The sequence below is a fragment of the Dromiciops gliroides genome, chromosome 1 (assembly GCF_019393635.1).
Source record: "Dromiciops gliroides isolate mDroGli1 chromosome 1, mDroGli1.pri, whole genome shotgun sequence".
Taxonomy (NCBI): Eukaryota; Metazoa; Chordata; class Mammalia; order Microbiotheria; family Microbiotheriidae; genus Dromiciops; species Dromiciops gliroides.
Genome location: NC_057861.1, coordinates 78,012,658 through 78,029,922, shown reverse-complemented (window position 1 = coordinate 78,029,922; position 17,265 = coordinate 78,012,658). Strand labels below are relative to the sequence as shown.

At 43.1% G+C, this 17,265-nt stretch overlaps 1 protein-coding gene across 4 annotated transcripts in view; it reads left to right on the top strand.

Annotated features, from left to right (window-relative positions):
• ARHGAP39 (Rho GTPase activating protein 39) overlaps positions 1-17,265 on the top strand; it is a 399,852-nt gene that overhangs the window by 322,923 nt on the left and 59,664 nt on the right. For all 4 annotated transcript variants that reach the window (XM_043976255.1, XM_043976256.1, XM_043976257.1 and 1 more), the window contains one exon: positions 1,031-2,444. In XM_043976255.1, coding sequence (XP_043832190.1) covers positions 1,031-2,444 — 1,414 coding nt within the window. The remainder of the gene's footprint in view (positions 1-1,030; positions 2,445-17,265) is intronic.

Sequence of the window (17,265 nt, the reverse complement as noted above, 5' to 3'; positions counted from 1 at the left end):
AGATCAATTCTGTATGTAGAAAAGTAATTAACCTGTGGGGAAAGAGCTAGGCAGAAGGCGTCATGAAGGAAGGAAGCAAGCAAGCAAGCATATATGAAGTGTCCACTATGTGACAGGCACTGTGCTAAACACTGGGGATACAAATATAAACATGAGATAGCCCTTCCTCTTCAGGAGCTAACATTTTAATATGGTCAGACCCTACAGATAGCAGAGTTGTGGCCAGGGAAGGATACTTTAATCTGGAAAGTCAGAGAGAGGGGGAGCTGAGCTGATACACCTTTACCAGAAGCAGTGGTAGCATTGATTTGATTATTGTTCGAGAGTGAGAAATGGAAAGAGAGGTGGGGAAAGGGCACACCTGTTGAGGCCAGGGGAATGGTAAGAAGGGATGATCTAATAATCTGAGGTCACTTAGTAAAATGGGCTCACAGGACAGCATGACCCAGGGCTGGAGTGCCAGGCTAGCTCAGCTTTTCCATGGCATGGTCTCTGAAAGTCTGGGTTAGAAGGTACAGGAGCTGCAGGATCAATGGCAAGATGACCAGGGTAAATCCTGGAGCTGAGACTGTCCTGGGTGGGCCTTCACTGAATGATCTTCCCTCTGTATGTTTCTCAGAGTGCCACATCTGGATAGCTTTTACATTCTTTCTGCTACCATGTATTTGTGCACCTGTCTTAGCCTCCCTATTAGGTTCTAAGCACCTTGGAGGCAAAGACTACATCTTATTTCATCATTGTATCCTTGGGCATAATGTGTTGCACATAGCAGGTACCTAATAAATAAATGCAGATTGTCTTATATTTGAGTTCCAAGGATGAAATTTGTGGGAAGAAGGGAGGTTGCCTTATATTCATTGTTTACATTTGGGGCCTATTGCTGCTATTCTCAAAAGGAAACACTGGGGCTACAAAGGTGGAACAAATGCTGATTGTCGTGGGTGTTAAGAGAAGCTATGTATCACCCACTTACCTGTCTGCTTTCTTCTTTGTCCTAGTAGCCAACTCTGTTTCTCTTTCTCTTATCTAGGACCTCATCCTTGCGCTGGAATACGGGGACCAAAGAACGTATGCTCATCAAGGTGACAGATAGGGAGCCAAGCTTCCTTATGCACCAGGGGAATGACTACCCCACAGACAACCAGCCAGGGCCCCGTTCCCGGAGACCTTCAGGTGGTCAACAATCCCCCAACCTACAAACCTTTGCACCAGAGCCTGACAACTCAGTCTTCTTCCCTGAAAGGAAGCCATCACCATTCTTGAAGAGGGCTGAGCATGTTGGTAGTTGCTCCCCTTTGCTGGGCCGTGGGGACCGTGACTCATTCTGCTCCCCTCTCCAGTCTCAACACCGAAAGCACTCAAGTGAATCACAGCCATCTTCACCCCGCTATGCCTATGAGCCACCCCTCTATGAGGAGCCCCCCATGGAATACCAAGCCCCTATCTATGATGAACCCCCCATGGACATGCAGTATGAAGCGAGTGGCAGCTACAAAGCGGGTTCCCCACAGAAATCGCCCATCCGTAAACCCCACCCCTTCCTGCAGTCACCCAAGCAGACATCTAACTCTCCGTACCAGCAGCTGGTGCTCACCAAACAGAAATGCACTGACCGCTTCATGAGCCTGGAGTATAGCCCTGCAGGCAAAGAGTATGTACGGCAGCTGGTCTACGTGGAACAGTCTGGCTCCAGCCCCAAGCTTAAAACAGGCTTGCGCCACAAGTACTCCCCCAACCCCATTGGGGGCTCCTACTCCCTCCAGCATAGCCCCTGCCTTGTAAGGGATCAGCGCCTAGAGATTAAGTCAGGAGACTACAGCAGCATGGAGGGGTCTGACTTCAGGCATGGACAGCCCATTTCCCAGCTTCCTCATGGGGAGGACTCTATGTCCTGGTCCAGCCAACAGGACACTATGTCTTCAACAGGCTACTCCCCTGGCACTAGGAAGAGAAAAAGCAGGAAGCCTTCTCTATCACAAGACCCAAACACTTCTTCAACTGATGGCTCAGGGGATCGGGACCTGCTAAGTGATCAGCTTGGAAGTGAAGACCGACCTTTGTCGGGCCCTAGCCGCCCCCAGATGAGTCGCACAGAGAGCAAATCGATGGAGGCAGACACGGTGCGGGGCTTCCCCGAGCCCTTCCTAGCACAGGCCCGGCTGGCCTGGGAGGCCCAGCAGGCACACTACCATATGAAACAGCGTAGCAGCTGGGATTCCCAGAAAGATGGGTCTGGCTATGAGAGTGATGGAGCCCTGCCCCTCCCCATGCCTGGACCCGTAGTGCGTGCATTCAGTGAAGATGAGGCTTTGGCACAGCAAGAAAACAAGCACTGGAAGAGAAACACTTTTGAAAAGCTGGGATTCCCACAGATCCTATTGGAGAAAAGTGTCTCTGTTCAGACTAACCTGGCCTCTCCAGAGCCGTACTTACATCCATCTCAGGTAATCCTCAAAAGGAGACCAAGGCAGGGGAGGGAGAAGGAAAGTAGGTCCAATAGAAACCATGCCACCCCAAGTGGGAAAACTGCCCAGACTTTCAAGGAGTGCTCTCTAACTACCTCTGAGCTGAGCAAACACTGGGAAAGTCTTGTGAGCAATGGTTTGCTATCAGAGCTTCCTGTGTATTTTCTATTCAGTGTTGTGTTCTCACTGCTCAGATGCTTAATCATTGTCTGAATGTCACCTTGTGTTTTCCAGAGCTGTGCCAAAGGAGGGTAAGTTCTGGTAGGTGCCACCAAATTTGAGAGTCCTCTTAGTAAGACCCTGGCAACAGACTGACTCTTGTCTGAGGACCAGCCTAAAGTTGGAGAGGCTCATAACCAGGAGAGAGGGAGGGAGGTTACAGGGTGATTTATTTATCTATTTTTTTTAGTCCACAGCAATTCACAGTAACCATCTCATGGGACAAAGAGACACTGTGATCTGTGTTGGCAGATAGAATATCCACACATAGAGCTGCACACTTGGAGTTCTGTTGTCTGTTAGCTTTCTTGAGTGTCAGGAAAGAGTAGCAAGAACCCGTACCACACCCCACAGGATGTGTCCCTCTCAAACATTCATCTGCCATGACACTGGCCAAGGTGGGCACTCATAGGCCCCCTTTTCAATGTGGTGGAGTGGGAAGAGCACTGTATTTAATGTCCAAGCACCTCAATTTGAATATTGACTCTACTACTGAACAATCTAAGTGGCCTCAGCCACTTAATCTCTGTGGGCCTGTTTCTCCATCTCTGGGGTTCCTTCAAACTCAAATCTATGATCCTTACATCTGCAGTAATGCCAAATATAAGGGCAACAGTGCTGAAAGCGACATGATAGTCAGGCTGGTGTTTGATAAAAAGTCCTGGGGCTTTAGAAATAGTGACATTCTCTGTAAGCTGCCATAAGGAATATTATTCTTCAAGTAAGACTAGGTCGGGCGAGATAACCCAAGACTCCATGAATTTGTGATTCAAATATTTCTTATAATTGTAGTAAAATCTGACTGTCAAGGGTCTATTAAGTTTCATCAAAGGTGAAGCTGACAGATTCTTTCCTCTGTTCCCTAACCAAGTTGACTTCCCTCTTACTCCAGAAATTAATAATGTATATGATGGTGCCAAGGCATTCCAGACCCCTATGGGGCGTCCAGAGACTGAAATGCAAGTGTCATCAGAGGGAGCTCTGCTAGCCTCAGCAATCCTTCCACCTGTTTCCTTACCCCACTTAATTGCCAATTTATACAGAAGGAGGATCCTGAAGCCAGCACCCCCATTCTGCCATTAAACAGCCATCTCATGTGCAGGATATATCTGTAAGAATCCTCACTCTCCTAGATTCCCTGCCAAGCAGAACCCAGCGGGAGCTAGTGAGACCTAGGAATCCAGGTGTCAGTGTAAGCTTGATACCTAGGAGAGACAGCAGAGATCCTCACCAACTACTCCTACCCTCCATATAGCTGGCCTCATACCCTCTGTTAAATTCACTCCTGTCAGAGAGGTATTAGTTAAGCTGCTGACTTGACCAAGGGAATGGTGCCTTTGCATTCTGGTTCTGGTAGTCTATAGTGATCTAGAGAATGAAGGGGAAGTTGAGGCTGGCCTTGTGTTACACTGAGACACATTAGATTAAATATTCATAGCGAGCATTTATATAGCTCTTTAAGGTTTGCAAAGTCCTATACATACATCGTTTCATTTTATCCTCAAAAAAACCCTGGGAATTAGTTGCTTTTATTATCCCCATTTTACAAATGAGGAAACTGAGGTTCAGAGAGTTAAGTGACTTGTCCAGGGTCACATAGCTTATAAGTGTCTGAGTCAGGACTTAAACTTAATATTCCTAACTCCAAGAAGAGTACTTAATTTATTATGCCACTTAGCTTCCTAATTAATAATAAACTATGTGCGAAGCACTGTATTGGGTATCAGCTTTACAAAAACAAAAATTAAATAGCTCCTGCCCTCAAGGAACTTATATTTTTCCAGGGGAAAATAGCATTAATGGAGTCAGGCTAGGAAGCTTGGACTAGAAGTACCAAGGCACGGCAAGGAAGGAAGCATGGAGGTGAAGTATTTGAGCACACTCAGCAGAGGAAGTGATCCTCCAAGGCAGAGCTGCAGGTGGTGAGGCAGGGAGCCTACCATGGAGGGAGACTGAGAGGCACAGCCCTGGAGAGAGACCAGGCTGAGAGGCACTCCTGAGAGATGTGGCATGGAGCCAGAACCTGGGGTCCAGAGCAGCACAGTGAAAAGAGCACTCGACTTGGAGTCAGAGCACCTTGGTTCAAATCCTGGCTCTATCTCCACTTCTGTGGCCTTGGGCAGGTCACTGAACCAATCTGCACCCTCTAAAATCCCTTTCATCTTTGATCCTAATGATCCTATATTAAACTGGCAGTCACAAAGATCACAGGTACCAGGAATCACGTCATTGGTTTAGATAGGAGATAAGAGTCCAAGAATAGACAGCAATTGGAGATGATGGCATGGAGGACAGTAGGCACCGTCAGCAGGAAGACACTGAGCACTGAGACAATCTCTGCCTCTGACCATAAGCATCTCATATGATCTCTTGTAACAGGAGCCAATATGTGATGCATCTTCTAGTCATGAAAAACATGAAACAAAAGGGAAAGGGCTTCCCAGAGTCTAGAGGTGGAAACCCATGAGTTATATCAAGGAGATAAAGCTAGCAAATAAACTGGGCTGGTGTAGGGAGTTGGGAACCTGAGCTCAGAGCAAACCCTCAGAGTCTCTTACCTGTTGAACTGAGTTCATCCTTGGGCTAAGAAATGTAGCTGTGAGTCATACTTGATTGAGTATGCTGCAAGGCTGCAACTGAGGCCTTGGTGGGCCACAGGGATAGCCTTTAAATTGTACCTTCTACACTAGTTTCCCACAATCCATTAATTTTTTAACTTCATCAACTTCGAAATTCTAGAAAGAGGATTTTTTTAAAGCCTTTAAACATGAGTTTCTGGTTACATGGGGCCTCTTTTCTCACATTGTCATAGCCAGGCATACAGCCAAGGGATGTTCCTTTCTCATGATTATATGTATCCCCTTATTATAACCCTGCCACTGGGACCAGAGCTATGGGAAGAAGAATTCCATAGGGAAATATTGCCCTCAGAATAAAGGGAGAAAGAAATAATTGTTGAACTGAATAATACTCGTTATTGAATGCCTTCTTCTGTGGCCCTGGAGTATGGTAGATGAGAGTTCTAAAATACCTCACAGCAAATTTTAGTTAAATTTGGATACAAAGTTTACTGGCATGGTGAAGGAAAAGCACTTTGAGGCAGAAAAACATCCCCCAACATTTGCAAGGTGTGTAATCCCAATCAAGTTATGTACTTCTAAACCTGTTTCATCATTGCCATTCATCTTGGAAGGAGGTCTCTCAAGGATCTGTGTTTGGCCCCATTCTGCTTAGCCTTTTTATCAATGACTTGGTTAAAGGCACAGATGGTATTCTTATCAGACTTAGGATTTCTTATCAGAAAATGATACCGTGCTGGGAGGCTTTAACACACTAAATGATAGTATTCAAAAAGAGCTTTACAGGCTAGGACATTAGGCTAATACAATGACATTTAATAAAAATAAATCTGTAGGGGCAGCTAGGTGGCGCAGTGGATAAAGCACTGGCCCTGGATTCAGGAGTACCTGAGTTCAAATCCAGCCTCAGACACTTGACACTTACTAGCTGTGTGACCCTGGGCAAGTCACTTAACCCCCATTGCCCTGCAAAAAAAATAAAAATAAAAAATAATAAATCTGTAGTCAAAAACTTAGTTTCACAAATTCAAAATGGGAGAAACATGGCTAAATAACCCTTCACATGAAGAAAAAAAAAAAGATCTGGAGGTTTTAGAAGTATATAAGCTCACTAGGAATCATTAGCAGGATATCTCCACCAAGACAGCTGCTGAGAAGGAGGGAAAGTCCGTAGAGGAAATCAAGGCAGGAATGAAGCTAACATGGCTGGAGCACCTCAGGAGAACCTAGACTACTGGGTAAAAGTTAGAGAGAGGCAGATTTCAACCCAAATTCCTATGTGGAGTTCCATGATGAGAGTTCTCCAAACATACTGGAAAGCCACTTACCAGGGCTGCTGAAGTTCCTTTTAAGGTACAGTTTAGATTATATAATCTTTGAAGCAGCTCCCAACTTTATGATTGTTGTTAGGGAAAAGCACTTGGTAAAATGTAAGCCCTATGGAAATGTGAGCTCCAGTTGGCAAGCCAGGGTTTTATTGTCTGTATCTTCATAGCCTTCAGTATGGCCCCAGGAATATTGTGCATTGGAGTAGCTAAGTATAAAAAGGCTTATCACTAGATTAAGACTATTTTTGTCTACTGCAACTCATTAAGTTGCTAAGATATTAGTCTGCACTTGTAGAGAAAGTATTACTGTTAACTAACATTAATGGACTGCTTTAAGATTTACAAAACCCCTTCCTTATAACAGCCTTATAATAAGGTTTATAGTACAAGTGTTATAGTCCCATTTTACAGATAATGAGACTGAGATTCAGGGAGCTTCATAAAATCCTAAGAAATCATAGTTGAGACTTCAGAGGTATATGTTCCAACTCAGTCCCAACTAAAATTCTACCCTTCAGCATCCCCTACAAGGGGCCATTCTGCCTTCTCTTTCCTGGTAAAAGGAACCCACTAGTTTCTTCAGTCTATTGTACTTTTTATAGCTCTTAGAAATTTTTTCCCTTACATTGAGTTAAAATTTGTCTCTCTTTGGTTCCCATCCACTACTCCTAGTAGCCTTCTAGAGAGCCAAGCTGGATAAATCTAATTCCCCTGCCATGTGACAGTTCCTTTTTAAAAAATTATTTTGATTTATTTCATTAACTATTTCCCATTTGCATTGTAAAAAAATTAACAATCATTTTTTTAAACTTTTGAGTTTCAAATTTTCTCCTTCCCCCCTCCTTGAGAAGGCTTTGTTTTTTATTGTATATGTGAGGCCATGCAAAAGATTTCGGCTATGTTGAAATAAACACAAAATAATAAAAATAAAGCTTAAAAAAGTATGCTTCAATCTGCATTCAGAGTTCTTCAGTTCTCTCTCTGGAGGTAAATAGTATCTTTAATCGTGGGTCCTTTGGAATTGTCTTGGATTGTTGTCTTGTTCAGGATAGCTAAGTCTTTCACAGTTGATCATCTTTACAATATTGAACAGCCCTTTAAATACTTAGAGATAGCTGGCATGCCCTCCCCAACTTATCTCCCAGCCATACCCTCCTCCAAACTATCCCCAGTTCCTTACACCAATCTTCAAATGGATTGAACTCCACTTTTCTCACCATTTTGGCATCCTCTTCTGGAAACTTCTCACTTTTTCATTGTCTTTCTTAAAATATAGCATCTAGAGGGGCAGCTAGGTGGCGCAGTGGATGGAGCACTGGCCCTGGAGTCAAGAGTACCTGAGTTCAAATCCGGCCTCAGACACTTAACACTTACTAGCTGTGTGACCCTGGGCAAGTCACTTAACCCTAATTGCCTCACTAAAAAAAAAATATATATATATATATATATATATAGCATCTAGAACTGAACACAATATCCTAAACATGGTTTGACTAAGTTAGGTTACAGAGGGATCATCACCTTACTTATTTTAAACATTATAAATGTTTGTAAAATTTAAAGCACCATAGAAATATTAGTTATCATTATTACTCCTTCTGTTCATATAGAAAGAATACTGATTCTTCATTGTCACCATGACCAGCAATTTCTCCATTCTCCTGTATCCTGTTAGTCCATCACCCTTACTGTGGATACACTCTCCTTCCCTTCCAGTGTTGTTTATTAATTTTTCAGTTGTGTCCAACTCTGTGACCCTTTTGGGGGTTTTCTTGGCAAAGATACTGGAATGGTTTGCCATTTCCTTCTCCACCTTACTTTACAGATGAATAAACTGAGGCAAACAGGGTTAAGTGACTTGCTAAAAGTCACATAGTAAGTGTCTGAGTCTGGATTTGAACTCAGGAAGAGGATTCTTCTTGATTGCAGGCCCAACACTATCCACTGTACCACCCAGCTGCCCAATATTGGCCCCAGAATGAACCAGTCCAACTCTGCATTGTCCAGCTTACTGAAAATGGAGGCAGTCATGAAACTAGACTATTGGGATCCACTTCAAATTGACATTATAGAATCTCACCTAGACCATCATCACTACAGCAAGATAATCCTTTTATTCCTCCATAGTTGAGTCTCTAGACAAAGAATCTTCACAAAGGCAGATTTTTCTTTTTTTTCCCCCAAGCCTCTCCTAGCATCCTCTTACCCCATTGTATCATCTGAAGTCTTTGCCTCATGCTATACCAAACAAAATCAAGGCCATTTGATAGGAGCTCCTACTTCTCATCTCAGAATCCCTTGATACCATTCCCCAGCATTTTCTCCTTCACTCCAGTCTGATGAAGAGGTGGCCCTTCTCATTAAGGCTATCTACTCGGTGTATCCATGATCCCCTCCCCTTACATCTCTTCCATCATATTAGGATTACAATATATGGGGGATTATGAATTAGGAATTGGAGGAGACTTCTAGCACAGAGAGTGGTATGATGGTACTGGATAAGGACAGGGAGCGGTAAATCCTCTGGTTTGGCTGGGGTTTAGAGTACATGAGAGAGAAATAGAATGAGATTAATACCAAAAATGTAAGACGGTACCATATTTTGGAGAATCTTGAATGTTGGACAAGGGCTTCTGGACTTGACTTGTTATTGGGAGACATGGAAGGTTTCTGAGAAGAGGAATAATGCTATCTATCAAAGTGATTCGTGATAAAGATGAAGTCTCCTGAGGAACAGGTCAGGCCTGGCAGAAAGGAATATGCACCTTGAATGACAGGTTCAGACTTTAGCTCACCTGAATCCCCATGAATCATTTGTGATTAAGCAGCCTTTTTTAGTAGGAAAAGTGCTGGACTTGGAGTCAGGAGACTTGCATTGGGGTCCTAGCTGTGGCACTAGCTGTTTCACTGTTCATGACATCTTGGTGTTCTAGAAAGAGCTCTCACTTGAGTTCAAATCTTCCCTCTGTCACTTATTACACTGGCAAGTCATCCAACACCTCAGGGATTTAGTTTTTAATCTGTAAAATAAGAGTTGTACTAAATAAATAACCTCTAAGCCCCCTTTCAGCTCTACATCTGTGGTCCTTGTTCTGTCGGCAAGCTTGTCATTCAGGAGTCTACGAAACAGAAAACACGGTCAAGTGTGTGAACTCCAGTAGGCTTCAGTGTCCTCCCAATGTCTTCTGTAGCTCCTCAGCACAGTGTCTCCCCCCAACACTCCCTTCAGATATGGTCACTCAGTAATCAAGTGAGAATACCTGGTCCAAGAAACTGGCAGGTAGCAAGCAAAACTTTACAATGGTCAAGTTTGGGGATTAGCATTCTGCTAACTGTACTAATAGCTCAATATTTATTATGAAATCCTAGATGTAAGGAAGCCTTGGTGGGAAAGGTATTTTTCTGCAACTTCTAATAGCAGTCACCTGAGCAAATGAAGATTATTGTTAGCTCAGAGCAAAGGCTTTCAGGAACAGGAAAATAATATTTGTCATTGAATGATGCTGTGCTTTACAGTTTTAAAAAGTACTTCCAATCAATCAGTCAACAAGCATGTTTTTGGTTTTTGTTTGTTTTTTTTTGTTTTTTTAGTGAGGCAGTTGGGGTTAAGTGACTTGCCCAGGGTCACACAGCTACTAAGTGTTAAATGTCTGAGGCCGGATTTGAACTCAGGTACTCCTGACTCCAGGGCCGGTGCTCTATCCACTGCGCCATCTAGCTGCCCCCAAGCATTTTTAAGTGTCTACTCTGTGCCAGACACTGTGTGAGGCTGACAACCTCTAGGTGCTGGGAATATGGAGACAATCAAATAGACCCTTCTCTCAAGAAACATATTCTCTCAAGGGAACCACCTCCCTATCTAGCTACCTGTTTGTTGTTTAGCTATTTGTCATGTCTGACTTTTTGTGACCCCAGTTGGGGTTTTCTTAGCAGAGACACTTGAGTGGTTTGCCATTTCCTTCTCCAGCTCATTTTACAGATAAGGAAACTGAGGCAAACAGTGTTAAGTGACTTGCTCAGGATCACACAGTATCTGAGATAAGATTTGAACTCAGATCTTCCTGACTCCAGACCCAGACCTCTATCCATTGCACCATGTAGCTGCCCATACACATGCATGCATGTGTACATACATACATGAACACACACATAGAAAATTATTTACCAGATGATTGGCAGAGTAGAAACTAGCATTGCATAAGATTAGGAAAGGCTTTGTATAGAAGATGATGTTTCAACTGAATCAGAATGGAAAAGCCAAGGATTCTAAGAAGCAGTGGGGAGAAAGGGGATAGACAGGAAATAGAATGTTTTTTTTATGAGGAACTATAAAACTAGTTTTAACTGGATTACAACATTCATCAAGAGAATTATGCATAATTAGACTAAAAAACTAGGTTGGGCCTAGATTATAAAGGGCTTTAAATGCCCAATAGAAGTTTTTATTTGTTCTTAGAAGTAATAGGAAGCCATTCAGATTTATGAAATAGGAGAGAAATATGGTCAGAAGAACACCATTAGACCTGATTTTTCACTTATGTAGGTAGAAACAAGATTTAGCAACTGGATAAGTGGGATGAAGGAGAATGAATAATCAAGGATACTACCGGGGATTCAAACTATATGACTTGGGGCAGCTAGGTGGCACAGTGGATAAAGCACTGGCCCTGGATTCAGGAGGACCTGAGTTCAAATCTGGCCTCAAGACACTTGACACTTACTAGCTGTGTGATCCTGGGCAAGTCACTTAACCCTCATTGCCCCGTCCCCCCAAAAAAAAACAAAAACCCCCCACCTATATGACTCGAAAATTGGTGCAGAAATAGGTTCTGAAGTTCTAAAGAGGGGTGGGTTCAAGGAGAAAGATAATGAGTTCTGTTTTGGACATACTGAGTTTGAGGTGCCAGTGGAATTTTCAGTTGTAAATGTCTAAGGCATTTGGCCATGTGAGCCTAGCTATCAAGAGGGAGACTGTTCTGAATATGTAGATCTGGGAGTCATCAGCAGAGATAAAATAATCAAATTGGAAGGGGGGGGGGGTCAGGGATAAGATTACCAAGTAAGTTAGAGGGTATGAAGTAGGTGATATTATATAGCAAAAGAGACTAAGAAGAAACCTTATCTAGGTAGTGCAAAGATTATTATTCCCATTTTACAAATGAGATTCAAAGAAGAGAAATTACTTGCCCAAGCTCACATAGCTAGTAGTAGTAGTAGCAGAAGCAGCAGCAGTAGTAGTAAACCAAGGTTTTCTTGTTTTCTCACTTCTAGTGGAGGATTTCATGCTTCTATCCTTGGCTTTGTGACGTTGAATATTTTTAGCAATGACCTCAATGGAAGTACAGAGTGGGTCCTTGCCAAATTACTAAATGACACAAAACTTGAAAGTAAAACCAGCACATTGGATGATGTGCTAGAATTGAAAAGGATCGGGGGCAGCTAGATGGCGCAGTGGATAGAGCACTGGCCCTGGATTCAGGAGTACCTGAGTTCAAATCCTGCCTCAGACACTTAACACTTACTAGCTGTGTGACCCTGGGCAAGTCACTTAACCCCAATTGCCTCACTAAAAAAAAAAAATAATAATAATAATAATTGAAAAGGATCTTAGCAGACTAGAATGATGGGCCAAATTTAGTAAGATTAATTTTAATCAGTGGCAGCCAAGTGGCTCAGCAGATAGAGCACCGGCCCTGGATTCAGGAGTACCTGAGTTCAAATCCGGCCTCAGACACTTGACACTTACTAGCTGTGGGACCCTGGGCAAGTCACTTAACCCTCATATCCCCCCCCCAAAAAAAAAACCAAATTTAATCAACAAAGACTTAGTGGTGGTGGGGTTGGAATAGCTTTGGCATCTGGATTCCTAGTTAGGGACTTAGCCTCATTAGCTTCCATAGAGCTCTGCCTGGCAGGGAATCTAAAACATGCAAATAAGAAATAAAATCATAAAAGCCTATTATTCTGTATATTGTAAGAAAGCAGAGCCAAACAAAGATTTTTTTTAAAAAGTACATTCTATCTCCTGATACCATCTAAAGGTCTGGTTTTGCCTTTATTTACTTTTTTATTTAGTGTGCTCAGTGTGTTTGATTTTCTTCATCCCACTTTGCACTATTTCCCCCCTTGTTCTTGACTATACTATCTCCCTTACCTACCATATCTAATCAATTGTGAAATCCTGTCAATTTTTCCTCAGTAGCATTTCACGCTTCCATCCTTTTATCAACATTCACATGGCCACTGCCACTACCTTAGTTCAAAGCCTCATCACTTCTTTCCTAGACTGTTTTAATAACCTTTTTATTGGTCTCCCTGCATCTGGTCTCTTCTCTCTCTAATCTCTCTTCCACACAGCTAACAAAATCTTCCAGAGGCATGGTTCTGACCATCTTATTGCTCCTCTACTCAGAAACTTTTTGTGACTGCATCTTGCCTTTAGATTAACTACTAACTCCTCAGCTCTAAATTAGACATTAGATAAAGTATTTATTAAGCCGTCATTTATGTTGTAGACACTGTACTAAGTGCAAGTAATACAAATACAAGCAAGAAAAAAAGAGTCCCCTCCCTCAAGAACCTTACATTCTAAGAAAACACCAAAAGGGGCTGAAAAGGCAGGGAAGGGCATTGATGTGGATTAGTAACATGGAGGATCAGGAGCTGAGCTGGGTTAGAGGGGAGCATGGCTGACACAGGGACTTCCTCAAACTGAAGTTCCAAAGAGGAATCACCAGGCAGAGAGAGGAAGAGGCCACAGAACGTTGCTGGGTAGAGGTAGAAAATAGTCTGGGGAATCAAGAGCTAAGCCAGATGAGAGCTTTACTTTACTTAACCTCTATTTTCTCTCTTTTCTGAACTATATAAAATGGGGACAATGATAGCACCAGCCTCCCACGATTGTTGTGAAGGTCAAATGATATATTTGTAAAGCACTTAGCAGAGTGCTGGGATATAGTAGGTGCTCAGTAAATGCTTATTTCCGTCCTTCCTTCATAAGATTCCCCAGGGGAAGCCCTCCTTCACAAGAGAACAGGAAGCTATTTCTTTAACATGAAGAGGCTGATTGCCTGTTTCTGACAGAGAGACCAGCTTTGTGTTTCAGACATGAGCAGAAAGAGTGAAGAAGGCTGGTCTCAGCGGCTTGCTCAGCCAGAGACAAGAGCTGCCCTCTGACTTAAGCTGAGTCATTTAACCTTTTCGCACTGAATCTCTACCCCCACAGTCCTCTATGACCTTTTTAAACTATTGTGTTCAAGCCCTTTAGATGAAAAGCAAAGCATTGTACCAGCTCTGGCCAGAAGCCATCACTGCTACCCCTCTGCCTCAGGGAATTGTGGGCCAGTCTTCTGAGGGAACAAGCTGAATTTATCAAGTTCTTCTTCTCTTGGCCCAAGCCCAACTCAGAAGGATGAGCCTTTCTTGCATCATACCCATCTGTGTTCACTTTCCCCACAACTTCCCAGCAGTTGTATGGCTGCAGGTGTCCTTCTTAGGACTGTAATCAGTTTAAGGGCAGGGATGCATGTTTTATCTAAGTCATTTGTTGTCTTCTATACAAATTACCTCCATTCTCTTATACTCCAGCCTAGCTAAACAGCTCTCTAATGTGCCTTGTGTTTCCCATGTCAGTGCCTTTGCTCACACTGTTCTCTATGCCTAATGTCCTTACTCCTCTTTGCTTGTTCAGTGCCTTCCCATCCTTAAAAGATAGACTAAAATGCCACCTCTTCCACAAACCCCAGTATTCTCATTCATAACAACCTTCCCTTTCAGATTTTTCAAAGCATTTTTTCACCTATCTGATGTACTTATAATGTAATATTATGCCTTACATCTATCTGTAGTCTTGTCTTATCTCTCTACCGTTTCTATTAGGGCAAGGATAAAATCTTATCTAAACTTTTCATTTTTTCCCTAATATACAAGACAGTGATACACATGCAATGGGTGCTTAATATGTGTTTACTAAATGAATCACTAGAACTTGATCGGGTCTCTATGGTATTACAATGGTAGAACACTGGATCTGGAGTCAGAACCCAGTCTCTAATGCTTGCGTGAGCAAGATACCTAGCATTCCTGAGTTTCAGCATCTTCATTTATAAAATTAGGAAGTTAGATTAGATTGTCTCTAAAGTCTCTCCAAGCTCTAAATCTGTGACCTTTGTCCTGAAAAGGCATTTATGTTTGCCTCGTTTAGCTCTTTGGCTAAAGCAAAAGCTCTAACCATTTTGGTATATGTCAGCCCTCCAAGCTCTCCGTCTGTCTCCAAAGTTAGCTAGGAACAAGAAGGATTTTAGTCTTGTTTCTTTCATCCTTTCCTGTAGGTGCTCCTCTACTCCTCAGCTAACTAGGCTAACAATCAAGGCAGCAGAAAACTGAAAGAATTTTGTAATGTTGCTGTATTGATTGGGGGCTAGAGATGGCTGGATCCAGAGCCTATTCATGCCAGAGGAGTTAGGCAGAGAGTCCCAGTCTAGGGTGGTAAAGTATCCAATCAGGGAGAAGGCAGCCTTAGGTTTCAGAGGGCAGACAGGCTTCTCCAGAATTCCAGGTAGCTTTAGAGTATGCAGAATCCTAGGCGAGAAACCATTTGTTTTCTGCCTTCTCAGTGTGGTCAGTGTTGGCCCTTGTTGCTAGAGTAGCATGGTGTGGTAGGAAAAAAAAAATAGACTAGAAGTCAGGAGATTTGAGTTCAAATTGTGGCTTAGATACCAGTTTGCTGTGTAACCTTGGTAGCCATCTCTTCCAGCTCTAGCAGTCTATGATCACAGCCAGAAAGACTGAACCTGGAACGCCATACCTGGAGTCAGGAGGACCCAGCTCTAACCTTCACTGATGGACCTTTCCTTCACCTATAAAATGAGAATAATATTTGTACTATCTGATTTATACAGATATGGTAAGGAAGTCTTCTGTAAACCTAAGAGTACTATGTAGTCCTGGATCCTTGATTTCATTACTCTAAGGAACTCTCAGGCAAGGAAATTCCCTTTACTGATTCAAGTCAGTACCTTCTCTGCAACTTCTAGTATCAGAGAGCTGGCCAGAGCTCCCAGGAGACTTGCCCAGGATTCCACATGTCAGAGGGACTTAGAGGGACTTCCTAGTTTCAAGGCTATTTCTCTATCCACAACACTACTTGTCAGGGCTTCTCAAGAAAGCACTGTAGTTCAGCAGGTATTTTTGAGTACCTGCTATCTGAAAAGGAGATACATAGATTATATAGAGCTTTTAGATAGGAGAATAGAAAAAAAAAAGTTTGAAATTCCAAGCACAGTGTTTATATGGGGAAACGCAAACATCTCTAGCTTACAGAGCTGAGGAGGTGTGGGCCTGAAGTCTATTGGTAGGACCCAAGAGGGAAACAAACTGAGTTGTGGTCAAACCTGGAGCTTCCTGCTGCTAGATGTCACAGGAGTTTGAGCAGATGAGAACATTTCCAGATTAGGCAGTTCAGCCCTCAAGGTTTTTGTGAACTCTGGTCTGGACTCTTGCAGGGAAAGGGGCGGGCATAAGGGGGGAGGTTGGTAGAGGATAATTTCCACGCCCTGAGGAGCCTCCTGGAGTATGGCCCATGCTGGTAGGGACACTTTGTTCTCTAGATCTGAGAAACACTTCCAGGAGCAAGGCCTGTACCAGTGTGAATGCCCTGCATTGTAAAGCCCTCAGGGAGTGAGGCTTTCACCAGTATGAACACACTGCATTGTGTAGCCCCCAGAGCTTTCTGGCAATTGGGCCTGTGCCATTGTGAACACTCTGCAGCCCTGGGGAGCCTTCTGGGAGTGGACCCCACAAGGATGTAAGGATGTAAATGCTCTGTATTGTGCAACCCTGAAGAATCTTCTGCAACGTCAGCTAGCCCAGCCTGGGTGTAAGGTCCGTACAATATGGATACTCTGCTACTTTCTCAGGTTCAGTTATACCTTTTTGTTCATTAGGACCTGCTGCTTCCAAGGTGAGAATTTAGTTGGGGGGGGGATCAGGGAGCAAAGGTGGGTAATTGGTCTTTGTAGCCTTAAATTCCAGACTCTTGAAAGATATAGGGTGTTCCCCCTGCTCTTTGATTTGCTCCCTAATGAGAAATGGTGGAATGATCTTTTTCTGGACTGCCCAGCAGCAGCCTGCCAGGTGGTGGTGCTAAGCACAGAGTAAGCATTCAAGAACCGTAAATCTCTTCTTTGAGGGCATCCTCCTTGCTCTTCTTTAGCTCCTTTTCATTTCCCATTTGCAATTTCCCTGTCACAGACTGCCCATAACCTTTGGATAGCACAGACTACTCCCCACACAGGACCAAAGCAGTTTCCTGATTTCATATTTCATTAGATTTCAATGGGTAACTTGTCTTTGACATCGGCCCTCCATATCAGGAGCCAGAAATTGTTCCACTCTCCAAATGAATCAAGACACCTTTTCTCAACTGTATCAGCATAAGAAGAATTTGACTAAAAATTAATGCTTCGTTGTCCAGAGCTAGACATAAAATGATCCTAAGGTCATTCTTTCCTGGGGTGAGAGGAGAAAGAGAAACAGACAATTTTAAGGTAAACATGGGGTCCTTGTAGCCTTCCTCCCAACTCAGATAAAGAAAGATACAGGTCATAGTATCATATAAAGAGTATTTAGAGTCCTGACACCTGAATTTGAATCTTAGCTCCTGGACAAATCACT